Source organism: Apteryx mantelli, chromosome Z (assembly GCF_036417845.1).
Source record: "Apteryx mantelli isolate bAptMan1 chromosome Z, bAptMan1.hap1, whole genome shotgun sequence".
In the NCBI taxonomy this organism is placed as follows: domain Eukaryota; kingdom Metazoa; phylum Chordata; class Aves; order Apterygiformes; family Apterygidae; genus Apteryx; species Apteryx mantelli.
Genome location: NC_090020.1, coordinates 57,818,664 through 57,831,750, shown reverse-complemented (window position 1 = coordinate 57,831,750; position 13,087 = coordinate 57,818,664). Strand labels below are relative to the sequence as shown.

Below are 13,087 nucleotides of genomic sequence, written 5' to 3'. Positions count from 1 at the left end.
TGTTTGAGATGGTCAAAGTTTCCAAGTGTTTTCCTGACAAAAATGGACAACAGTCAACTATCTTGAAAATCCATAACAGGGATTCATATTGAGACTTTAAAAATTACAAAAATCTAGAAGATTGTTTAAAAACAAACCTTGAATGTGCATTTTAATTATCCAGAGGAATGGCTGTACCCTGTTAGCTATATTCATGGCACATTAATCTATGACATCAACCAAAAGGGAACTGATGAAGTAACATAACTATTTATAACCCTGCAACTAGGTGTCACAGCCTGGATTAACCAGGAGTTAAGAATTTATGTAAGGTCAGTAACTTTTTCATTGAATGTCCTTAGTAATATGTTTATTGGCAAGACATTGATCACCTCTTCTAGGTTTTATTTCATTGCCTTTTTCAGCAGTAGAGAGCCGTTCAAGAAGCACAGCTCAAAATAGGACTGCAGAGAACATAATTCCTTCATGATTTACAGGTTAAATTCTTTGGGAAGTGAAACAGGCTTCATTGATTCAGCATTTTGCCTTGTCTTATTTGTTTGCTTTCACAGTAATGCAAATTTATAAATGTCAGGGCATTGAATGTTGTAACCTCAGATTCCATCTTTAACTCATACCATTACTTACTTCCTTCAGTATTTTAGGATCTTGAGTCTCTAAGATGTCAGGCTTTCTGCCAAACTTTAATAAGCACCATTTGATCCCTATGAGATCAAATCAGTGAGACTTGAATGGCATTCAACCAAGGAGACATTCAACATGGGAGGCTTTCAGTACTTTGTGGATTTGGGTCATAGGCTTACAAGGAAAGCTAATAGGGCTCAGCTGATTTCTTGTGAAAGGAGGAATTTTTCTCTCAAACAAAAGTGTAGAGTGGAGCAAACTGAGGAAGTACATGTTGTGTCCCTGTGATGAGCAGAGAGACCTCTATACCTTTTTGTTCTGTATGGTTGATATTCTGGCTGTATCATGCCCGTCACAGGCCATTTGAAGATGAAGGCCTAAGATTCTCCATTGAGAAAAAAAAAATAAAGCTTATCAACTTACCATGACTGACTTACCATGTCAAATTTATACTGGATAGCTTGCCTCCCTATTCTCAATTAAACCCTAGAAAGGAAAAAAAACCTACAACATTTGATATGGCAGTGTTTGAGGATTTAAGAACTAATAATATTTCAGCATACACATGAAAATAAAATACTTATTTGCTTGGGGAAAAAACAGCTCAGTTAGTTAAAAAAAAATTAAATGATTTGGAATGTGGCAAGTCTCTGGCACACCAAATGCTATGTTTATTAAATAAGAAATAAAATCTCTGAGGAGGAACAGAACAACTCTGTGATTCCAAAAGGTCAAGCACTGTTTTAATTCCTACCATGATTTCACACTCAAAATAAATTGCTAAATCTCTGTGCTGGAGAAATCTCCTTTCAGAACTAGCATTGGATATTTTGCTGTCTTTAAAGACTCATTGCCTTCTTCTACCCTGAAATTTGTCTGTGTGCAGATACATATCTGTAGTTATAGTGCTATGTGTCTCCAGAGTCCCCTTTGTTGCATATATGTGGTCCCTAGGTCCATTCCTCCACTTCTTTCCTATATTTGAAAACATTTTTTTGCAAAATGTAGTCATATTACCAGTGTCAGTGAGAATCTGCAAGAATTTGCCCTCTGAGAAAATCACCTGGGTAAAGTGCTTTTAGTTTTCAGTCAAGAAGGAACCACATTCACAAGCTGGTCTGTGCAGTTCATTTGTGTATTGATTACCTTCCCATTAAATGTGTAAGTGTTATATTGCTTCCCTGAATAAACATGAATTTTGTTTTGTTTTCCCTCTCTCTCTTTCTCTGGCCCCCTTTTGGTGTCTAGGATCATTTTCTCTTTGATAAACCAGTGTCCCCTTTGCTAACATGTGCTGGGATGGCACGTGACTGGCCAGATGCCAGAGGAATCTGGTATGTTGTGTGACATGTAGAAGCTTGTGTCATGTTTAAAAGATTATATTACAAGTCTCCTTGCTTGTCCTAACCCTGCAGTTGTTCTGTCCTGATACTCACAGCATGTTCTGTTTGGTTTTTAAAAATGTTCTTGATTGATTAATTAAAAAAAGAAAATCCAACAATGAATAATACAGTGGGTAAGAACTCTATATTCATAGAAGCCATCGTTAATATCAGCAACACAGTGTAGCATCATAAGCACGACTCCTTCTTTGGCTTTTTATCACTGCTTTTTCTATTTCTAGATAAAAATTTGATTTGGGAAAGAGCCAGTGAATCACCATGAAATCAGCAGGGCAGAGGTTATAAGTGCAGTCTAAGACTGGATTATAGTAATGCTATTAGCTAGGAATCATTGGCAATACAGTTGCAGGATACTACATTGTAAATTCCTTTCCCCCCGTCCCCGCTTTCTACAGACAGAATGTTATTTTAATTGCCTGAATTGAAAGTAATCCTTTCTTTCTGAATAAACTGGACAAGAGGGGATACAAAAGTAGTTGAATTTCCTTTATGTTTTAGGTCTGTTTCTACTTTTATAACCCCGGTATATTTTGTGCCCAAATAGAGTATTTTCTGGGGAGAGAAAGGGATAAAAGCCCCCAGGAACACTGCCAGTACAGCGTGCCCAGCCTCTATCACGTGGTGGGGACAGCTGGGCAGTGAGCAGCATCTGCATCCATCCTGATCTATTTCCAGGGGTTACCAGATGTTGTAATTCTGGAAAACTATGTGAATAAGGATTCTGAGAAATCATCCAGCCTACCTTCTTGCCCTAGGCAGGTTCAAGACTTTCGGAGAGAATGGGTCTTTATGTGGAAAAAAATCTGGTCTTCAAGCAGTGTGTGGATACTGGATCCTGTTCAGCAGCATTATAATTGTGATGAGTTAAACTTGCTCTCTGGCAGCGAACAAGCACTGTGGAACCTGATCAAAAGGAAATCTGTGAGGACTTTTTATTTCAGTGAGCTTCAGGTTAGCTCCATGGTGCCCATTTTAATCTGAGCAAGAGATTTGTTCCTGAAAAATGATAAATCTGAGGCATCCCATTCATTGTCTCTCCAGTCAAACAGAGAAAGTGCCAGCAATGTAAATACTATCAAGGGAACTCCTGAATAAAACAGATCTGGTTTTGGTGTGTTTTACTTGTGAAATATCAGGCAGAATGGAAAAAATGAGTTAGTGTGATTGGAAATATTTCAGTGAGCCAGATTTGGAAAACCTGCCCTTCTTTTACAAGAACTTGTTGTCTCAGAGTACACTGTGAAATGTGTTCTGCACAGGCACCAAGGATGGAAATCCTGTCCGTGTTAAAGTCTGCAGGACAATTCCCACCCGCTCCATAGAAAGAGATGGTGCTATTTAAATGTATTCAGTGTGGTGTCACTCTGCCTTGAGTACACTTATTTAATTAATGGGGGTGCTGAGTCAGGCCAATATCAATCTCTTTGGAAAAATCCTACCCTGAATATTTGTACGTGACTGAAAATGAGGTAGTTGGACCTCTCTGTAACTCTAATGTCAGGCTATAGGATGTTTGCACCTGTTCAGTTTTGCACCCACAAACTCCAAGTGTGAAAAGGGAGTCGCAGTAAAAGACAAGATGAAAGTCAGGTGAACTTTAACTCTTGGGTTTTATGTCTTTCAAGCTTGATAATATTCCACTATTTGTATGAACAAGTCTAATCCTATCAATCACCTTCTACATTCTGTAGAAAGACTGCTGTAAAAGACAGAAAAAATGGAGAAAAGTGAGGAAAAGTGACCTCAGGTTTGACCTAGCACTTCATAAACCCAGTCATGACTGATCTGTTTGAAGAAGAGTGGATAGCTTCTCTTCAGGCATTTTTATCTTAATTGACAAATCTGCATCTTTAGTACACTGTCCAGAAGCAACATGTAGCTGTTTTCCTGAAACGTGTAATTTGACTGGATGTGGCAATGCAGTGTTCCCAAGTGATGTAAAGGGCACCGGGATTTGATCCAGAAGAGAATACAGTTAGCTAGATTGCTCGGCCCCCAGCAGTGTGTAAACATTAGGTTTTTTTCTAGCTGCACAATTTTTTAAGAAAAATGGCAAACATCCCCAGTGACTGAAGATGCCAAACTTGCCTGTTCCTTTAGCAGCTGTACCTCCCAGCTGTGGCCATGTTAGGAGACAACGTGTTCCTCCTAGCTCAGCATCAGGGCATGATGTGATCAGAGAAAACTACTCTTGTCGCTGTGACCTGAAAAACTTGCATAATTGCATTGGCATGGGGGATCAAACTGTGAAAGTAGCTCATACCCTAACGCTGGAGAGCAGTATTATTTTGCAGTGCTTAATGTCTTCACAGTCCTGAAAGACTCTGATAAAACTAAGGATACTGAGAATTATTTTTCAGGGCTTGTACTTTAAAGCTACTCATTTTTCTCTCAACCAGGCATAACAATGACAAGACATTTCTTATCTGGATTAATGAAGAGGACCACACCAGGGTGATATCCATGGAAAAGGGTGGCAACATGAAACGGGTGTTTGAAAGATTTTGCCGTGGTTTAAAAGAGGTAGTAAATCAATGAGGTTATTACTCCTGTTTGTTTATTGCCGGGCTCTTGTCAGCACTGCTTACTGTGGTTAACACTGAACTGACATCTCCAGGAGCAACAAAATAAAGTAACACCAGTCCAAAGAGCAACCCACATTAATGGCAATTAAAGAAGGAAACAAGGGCAAATCATTAGCTGAATTGTAGGGAAAAATAGACAAAATGTCTTTGTAGCTTTTGTATTACCATCTTCAGCACTGGCTGGCTAAAGAAATATCCCTTCCTTGCCACCTTGTGTCTGAAGGCTGTGAAAATTCATAAATAAAGCATTTTATTTTGGAAGACCAGCCTGCTGGTTCTAACCCCTGATTCTGGGAGTGGAGTGGACGTTGCTGAGGTTGTACACAGGACTCAGGAGGTAGGACTTCTGGCCTCTGACTACTTTGGGAGGATACTGGGTTTTGTGATTAAAATACTAAGGATTGATTGGGAGGGCTCCTGGATTTTATTCTGGTACAGCTATTCATAAAGAAAAACAAAACTCATAGAATGATGTTTGGGTTATAACTGTTTTGTCTAGACAATCCAGGTATGATTGCAGTTTGGCTATGGGCCCAGGGCAGCCCTGTGTACTGCTCTGGCACAGAAAAAGTGCTTTAACAGAGAAAGAAGATTCTATTCTGTTCCACATGCAATACTAGCAAAAAAGGCACAGCAGGGTAGGTGACATGTCAGAACTTTCTCCACTCTTCTTGTCCACATCATCCTTAGATGGGTTGCCATGATAGATGATACCCTAGAGGTTAAGTTATGTAAGGTTGAAACTGGCTTCAAGTTGTCTCCAAGACTGTAAGAATAATCAGGCTATATAAAACAATTATTTTTCCCCACTGGGGTCCTTGACGTGCTCAGTTCACCTGCACTGTAGAGGAACAGTGTTTATATCCATCATACTGCTTTTGTTCCTCAGTCTGGAAATGCATATTGGGCCAGCTCAGGACCACTTCATTCCTCTCCGCCATGGCAAAACAGCCTTCACTCCAGCTTCTCTGACTTTCTAGAGATTGCTCTGTCTCAGGAAACCCCTGAATGTTGTAGAGCCAATGCAGTGTACCTCCTTCCATATCACTTCACAGCCACCAGTGCAGCCCCTGGCCTGAAGAAAGTACAAGGCAAAGTGGGCAGAGCAGGGAACTACAACCTCTGATTGTGGATGTGGTCCCTGAGGACCAGAAGAAGGTAACTTCAGAGCATCCCTAAGAAAGTTTGAGTAGGTAGTGGGTTTGGGAACATGGAAATACAAAAGCACCTAATGGATGCTTCTTTGGCACCTGGGTGGTTCACTGGGATCTTTTATGCTTCTCGGGGATGCCCATAACACTGAACAGTGTACAGGATTACAGCCTAAGTGACACGGCTTGTGGATGTTGTTCCCAGGTTTGCCTCTGCTACTGTGGTTAGCTCATGTTCAACAGAAGTGGACCTATGGCCCTTGCTGTGAGAAGTGGTCAGACAGCTCTGGGTACTGTCCAAAGCAGATGCCTTGAGGCAGGAAGTCAGATCTAGTTTCTCACCATCAATTCTGGTGTCCTTACAGACTATGCAAATGATGTTAAAATAGTCCTTTATTTTGTATCTTTCTGCAAAATGCAAGTATTTCCTATATTGCAGAGGTCCTGAGTATCTGGATAAGTATCTGATTGTCTTCTGTCAGTGAATTTACTGAACTGCAACTGTAGTGGGATCACAGAAGTAAGTCTGGGGTGTGTAGCTGAGTGGACAGAATAGTGGCCTATTCAGAGGTCAGTGGACCTTTATGATATTTCTGAGGATAATGATTTCAGTCTCCTTTTCTAATTGGGCTGGAGATCTACTAATGAAAATCATTATGTAGGTGCTATATAGTCATCTTACAATGGAAGCAGGGCTGTTAAATTTAGGCATTTAGAAATCAAGTTTCCTGCCCCTTAGAATAATGTGATCACCTTGAAAATTACATGAAACTGCACTTCAGCGCCTTTTGTTTGCTCCGTAGTGTTGGAGACTTTGGGGCTTGTGCTTTGCAACATCACTCCCAAAACACCAAGGCTACAAACTAATTTATATTCTAGATAAGTACTTCTTATGTAAAAATATGTCTTCCTGGCTAGGGCTATACAAAACCATCATGACAGGGAGACTTGTGGTAAAGTGACAAAGAATCTGCAAGCTAGTGGTAGTAAGCAGATGAGAAGAGGTCCTTGTAATATTCACTGGGGACCTTGGTGCCTGATGGGCGCAAAGATTTGCATCAGATCCAAGCCAGACTCTGCTCAGGCTTATATTTATGCACCTCCATTGCTGTTAGTGAAGTTCATCATCAACATAAATACAAGGTGAAAAGAATTTCAGTTACAAACAAATGTCAGAGGATGAGACATTTGTATGCATCCCTGTCTTTTTCTACCCTCACAGGTTGAAAGATTAATTAAAGAACGAGGCTGGGAGTTCATGTGGAACGAACGTCTTGGATATGTTCTGACTTGTCCTTCCAACCTGGGAACGGGTTTACGCGCTGGAGTCCATGTTAAGCTGCCAAAGCTTAGCAAGGTATATAAGTCATTTAAAAGGCCAGTGACATAAGTCAACCCTTCATCTGATTTATAAGGGAACAAATGAAAAATGACAGCTTACAGTGATCGCACGTTGGCATGGTGTGTAACAGCAAGGTCCTAGAGATAATGCATGAGTAATGGAGCATACTTTTGTTCTGCAAATTATTGTATTTGTTTTGGAAATTAATCTGCTCAGCAGACAGCCACCAAGACAGGCTGTAATCCAAAGACAGAGGAAACTATCCATCTCTGCCTTTTGGGGGATTCTATTAAGTCATGGATAATAGCATTACAAGGACTTAGCACAATAAGTACGGCAAAAAGCAATAGGTGCAAAACTATTTCTTCTGTTAGGATCCCAGGTTTCCAAAAATCCTGGAGAACCTGAGGCTTCAGAAGCGCGGCACTGGTGGCGTGGACACGGCAGCTGTAGCGGATGTATATGATATCTCCAACCTAGACCGTATGGGTCGATCAGAGGTAACCTGTTCTTTTTTTTTTTTTTAAACACAGGTCTGTACTTATGTGAGTCAGTTTCCCTCCATTTGGGTTCACTTTGATTTTAGTCACACCATTGACTTCAGCAGAGCTATGGCAGTTTTTACTTCTGGTGAATCTGATCCAGTGAAAATGCTTACACAATGGAAAATGACTAACATGCATGAAGTGTTTGCCAAATATTCCTTTTATGACAATGGGGGAAAAAAAAAAGAGCAAGCTCCATAAATGCAACTTGTTTATACCATGTGCTGAGGCACTCTGTTGAGAGTGCGTAGGTACTGGGAACATTTGGCTGTGGCAACAGATTTTCCTTGGGCTGATGTTTCTCAGCATCACAGCATGAACTCATAGACCCAACTGCCTGCTGGAGCACACAGCTATGAGCTGGCTGTCCAGGCTCTCTGTGATGCTGGGCATAAGTTAGGTATCTAAAAATGGAGTTCACTGAAGGTTGTATGCTGGGCATAAAGCTAGCCACTGTGCTTGCTGCACCCAGTGTGAAATGCTGAGGAAAAAGATAGAGATTGAGTCCTAAACCACCCAGGAAGTCAGACACTGAAATCAAGACTGGATTAATGTGTTGTTTTCCTTTTAGGATTCACCATTATGCACTTTCTCTACAGGTAGAGAGCAGGACTAGGCCAATCCTTTTACATCAAAATAATGGATAAGTCGGAGGAGGTGCCATGTTCCCATGCCCAGTGTTGCACTGAGTAGAGGATGCAGGAGAGCTGGATTTAAACCAACCCTCTGCTTGCAGTGGAGCAAAGATTTGAACTGTCATCTCTGAGCCCTCCCTGTTGAGCTGTAGGCTAAGATAAGATGGGTTAGATTCAGACACCTCTTTGGAAGCTATTTCAGTTTGAACGCAAAAGCAGTGGACAGAAATAGTGGAAATGCCCCTAAAGCCTGATGGTGAGGCTTCTCACCTGGCAGACCCAGGTCCCAGACCTCATTCCAGTTTAAGTATTTTATAAAGCAGAAGAGCTCCTAAGAGCAAATCTACTGGAGGATGGGGAAGAAACAGCAGTGCAAAAGAGTTGCAGCCCCCTTCCATTAGCTCTGCCTGAGCCAAGTCCTTCCTCCAGGTCACATGCTGTAAGTCCTGTGGCACAGCTATACAGCTTCCCTTTCCTCACTGAGATCAGGGAGGAAAGTTCACCCTTGGCCATATCAAGAACAAGTGAGATAAAAATTAACCTTGCAAAACTGTGTAAGCCCAGTGCTTCTAGCACTCTACTAGTAGATAGGAAATGTAGATTCAAATCTTCTGTCAAACATGCTTTTTACTTCCTATGTGAGTGCTCTAACCTCTCAGCTATGGTCCGTCAGGCAGGCCCTAGTGGGATAGATGTCTCCTGAGGACTTTTACTCCACTGGACTCCTTCAACAGTGCAAAACAGGTTTTGGTCTCAGATGTCAGCCTGCTTGTTTGTGTCAGGATTTGAAGGGCTGCCTGCTTGTCTAGCAGCAAAACTTGAATTACCTTGGGGACGTCACTGCAAGTTAAAACGCCATTGCAAAGTAGAGTGTAGTGTCAAGGTACATATACACAGAACAGCAGAGCGCTGGGAGGCTTTAGCAACTTAGGTGTGGGTGCAGTTTGGCCTTATTACTGCTGCACAGCACCTGAACTCAGCCTGATTCATGGCAGGTTTTCATAACAGAGACATAACCCTGGGATAATGCACTTAGACTGCAACTAGATTCAGACTGGTTCATATCCAGCCACCCTGCACTTTCTGCCTCTGGAACAGAGCAAATTCAGCTCTTTTGCACTTTCTTATTTGGACGTGCCCTTAAATGTTTTCACAGCCAAAGGGCATTTGGACAGGGCTTTGGAGAATTTAAATTTTGGAGTTTGATGCCTATTCTGGCAAGTAGGTAGCTAAGTTCCTTTGGCTCGAGCCTTAAACATATAGGAGTGAAAAGCTATTAAGCTGTATTATTTGCAAAAACAGTATGCAACCAAGACATTTATTAATAACTGAAACATCACCATGTGTGCTTTATACTAAGATAACACTAATAATTTAAAAGGATTACACAGCATGATTAATTAATACAAGTTCTACTGACAGGTGGCTTGAACCTATAAATTTTTGCTTATATGAGGATTTCCACTGTCAGCAGTATCTCATATAGTGAGGATTTGAAGAGTTAAGCCAATAAGATACAATCCCTACCTTGAAGATTTTTAAATCTAAATAAGACAAGACAAATTCAAGAGTACAGAAATGTTTTATTATAGGACATATTATGGTGCATAATAAAATAAATTCCATTATGTGGTAAATATGTGTGTAGAAGTAAATTATTCTCCCAAAGGTGCAAGATAAAATTGTTAGTATTTTTGCTTTGCGTCACTGGTCAATGCAAACTTAATATGAAATTTCTTTTCTCCTGGTGGCTGCATATTCAGACCTCTGGTCTGTAAAAGACAGCACAATAAACTGCTAAGCCACTGAATTGCTTTATAGTAAAAACAAATCCCTTGAAAATCAGTCACTGTCACAATAAAGAGACAATGGGATTTAGTTTCTGCATTCATTTTTAACAAATGAGTCATTAAAGGTTGCTAATGAACCAATTCATGAAGATTAAGAAAAAATTAGTACTATAGCTTGCTGTCTACTGTGAAGCTAACAATACCTGGGGGCCTGGGGCATGTCCCTGCCTGCGGAAGAACTCTGTAGGGGACAAGACACCTTGTAGTCTTCAGTAATTTTGAAAGAGATTACAAAGACACCACTGCATTCTGCAATACAGAACTGCAAATTTTGGTGCTGCTCTGGGTCTGAATCCAATCCCACTAGTGCCAGTGTAAATCAAGAGTACCTCAGTGGAAAACAAAGGAATTACAGAAAGCCAGCATGAGTTTAGGATGAGTCCTTCTACTTCAGAAATGAGGATCCTGGGCTTGATGAAACAGCCCCTCCAAAACTAACACTCCTGTCAGAATCAGCAGGACGTTTCCCTGCATAAAGGCAGCTGACAAATTGTCATGGTAGGGGATGGTCATCTGCAGGGGAAGGTATGGTCCTGCAGATGGAGTGAGCCATGAAGGAGTTTAAGACTCCGGTTTGATGAGCCCTTTCAGCCAGTCAGTGTAACTGGCTGCAGCCAAAAGTGTAGCCCCACCGTCCTCCCACACCCAGCTGTGTGAAGGACCCCCTCCTATTCCACCCCGTGCCTCCAGCAGCACTCCGGGCTCATGGTACTGCTGGATCAGGGAAATAAGCTTCTGTCTTCACCTCCTTGTGCCCCCATCCCAGTCAGTTTTCAGCTGACTCACAGAAATGCTCCTGCGAGCACAGGGGAGGTACAGGCATGGGAACAGGGAACACGCAGCAAGTGAGACTGCCTCTTTTGGCAGCTGCGGGTGACCATCACACAGCAGCTGAGCTGGCCTTCTGCTGAGGGTCCAGAAAATGGGGAAGAAGCACTTTTTCCTCTTCAGAATTTGTATTGGGAATATCATATAATATGCCACTGGCGAAATACCAGAGCCTCTTTACTTACACTGACATTTGCCACTTCAGAGAGAGCTGCCTGGTGACTCTGAGCATGCACGGCACTGCTTTTCAGTTTCTTCATCCTGATATGTGAATGTTGAAAACACAACAGACAGGAGCCCCTGCCTGTGCCAAGCAAATGTCTTGAGAGGCTCTTATGTCCTCAGAATGGTCATGTTTGAAATAGGCCTTTAAAATTTTGCCTAATCATTTTATTTAAGCATTTTATTTAAGCACTTTTTTTTTTTATCATAGGAATATGTATAGGAGCAGAATTTGGTGGAAATAGCTTTAGGGGTCTGTTTGAAATTTTACGCTATCAGAAGGCCAAAAACTCTGACACAGGGCAAAAAGAAGAAGGGATAGGGAGAAAGGAATTACTGTGGGCTTCCACTGGACCAGTTCATGACCCACACTGCCTGTGCCACAGAGTGTGTGATCTCTAGGATGTGACCTTCCTTGTGTCTGGTTTTACTTGCTGTCTTTGCAGCACAAGCCAATTTTTCCTTCCTCCATTAACAGCATTATCTAAATATTTTTTATTTTTGTTGTTGTTGTTGCAGGTAGAGCTAGTTCAGATTGTCATTGATGGGGTCAATTATCTAGTTGATTGTGAGAAGAAACTGGAAAGAGGTCAAGACATCAAAGTACCACCACCGTTGCCTCAGTTTGGCAGGAAGTGACCTTGCTACCGAAGACTGGTAACTGATGGTAAATATGGCTGCCATTCTAACAGAAAGGCACCTCTGTATATCTCTGTATAAATATCTTGTGTAATAAAACTCTACCTGATACCTAATGTCTCTTTAGATGCCTGGTTACACTGGCAAGAAAATATTCTTACTGCAGCTTTAGTAGGATGTACCCACCCACAAGCACCTTGGTATACTCTTTTGTGGGGATTGCTTCCCTCTTCTGCTTGCATCTAAGCAAGCTTTACCTAGGCTTTGACCCTTTCTTGGCTGGTGATAAGGAAAGTATTACTTGAATAATGCAAAAACCAGAAATATTTTAATTCTAGCTTGGATTTGCACTTAAGGCCATATTTATACGGTCTTCTATGAGCACCTGATTGTCATTCACAGAACCACTTCTTTCCAGTGACTGTCCAGGCAGCTGAAGTCTGTCAGCCTGATGGGCAGGTGCTGCAAAATGCTCATTATGTTTTTGACATTCAACACCATGGTAAGTTCAACAGTTCATTAGAGTAGGCAGTTGCACATGGCTTCAGTCTCAGAAGTCCATTGCTTAACCTGTCATCTGGAACTCACTGGTGCCGCTCTATGGAAGCTGTCTCTCCTTTGGTCTGCATACAATCTTCTTTACTATGTCATCCCAAACTCTCAGACTTTTTTAGCCCTGAAGAATTCACCAGGTCATTCCTCAACCGCCACTTCTGGCCTGTGGCTGCAGCAAGCTGGCCCAAAAAAAATCAGCAAGCAAACCAGTTTGCTGCTCTTCTGTATCCAACATAAACCTGCCTAGCATGGCCTATTCAAGTCTGCAGCTTTCAGGTCCCAGGTAATGGGGCACAGGCTGCAGCTCACTGTCAGTCATCAAAGTGCCTAGGATGTATTGACACTCTGAATAAAACCATTTCTGGGCTCACTACTATTCCATGTGGTGAGCAGCTTGGTAGAAAGAAAAAATAGCAGATGGTAACGGTCCCATTGCTTTTCTTCTGCATATTGCAACATATTCAGTGTTTCGCAGTAACCACATTCAAAACACCAGTTCTTCCCAGAAAAAAAAAAAAAATCAAAACATGCCCTCATGAATATGCTGTGTTGCTGTTGAGCTGGGAGTAGTATCAGCAGAATACATTTCAGATTTACAAGGGCAGCCAAAGGATACTGCCAGAGGGCCCATTGCTACTGTAGGTACGAACACGTCTAGAGCGTGCAGTCCAGTAATCCCCTGGACTAGCACCTTGGAGCTCGTTACAG

The 13,087-nt window shown here is 41.6% G+C and overlaps 1 protein-coding gene across 1 annotated transcript in view; it reads left to right on the top strand.

Annotated features, from left to right (window-relative positions):
- Positions 1-11,923, top strand: part of CKMT2 (creatine kinase, mitochondrial 2) — a 38,129-nt gene extending 26,206 nt beyond the window's left edge. The window contains exons 9-13 of the mRNA XM_067315359.1: positions 1,873-1,958; positions 4,427-4,550; positions 6,986-7,120; positions 7,480-7,605; positions 11,705-11,923. Coding sequence (XP_067171460.1) covers positions 1,873-1,958; positions 4,427-4,550; positions 6,986-7,120; positions 7,480-7,605; positions 11,705-11,824 — 591 coding nt within the window. The 3' untranslated portion in view covers positions 11,825-11,923. The remainder of the gene's footprint in view (positions 1-1,872; positions 1,959-4,426; positions 4,551-6,985; positions 7,121-7,479; positions 7,606-11,704) is intronic.
- The last annotated feature ends 1,164 nt before the right edge of the window (positions 11,924-13,087 follow it).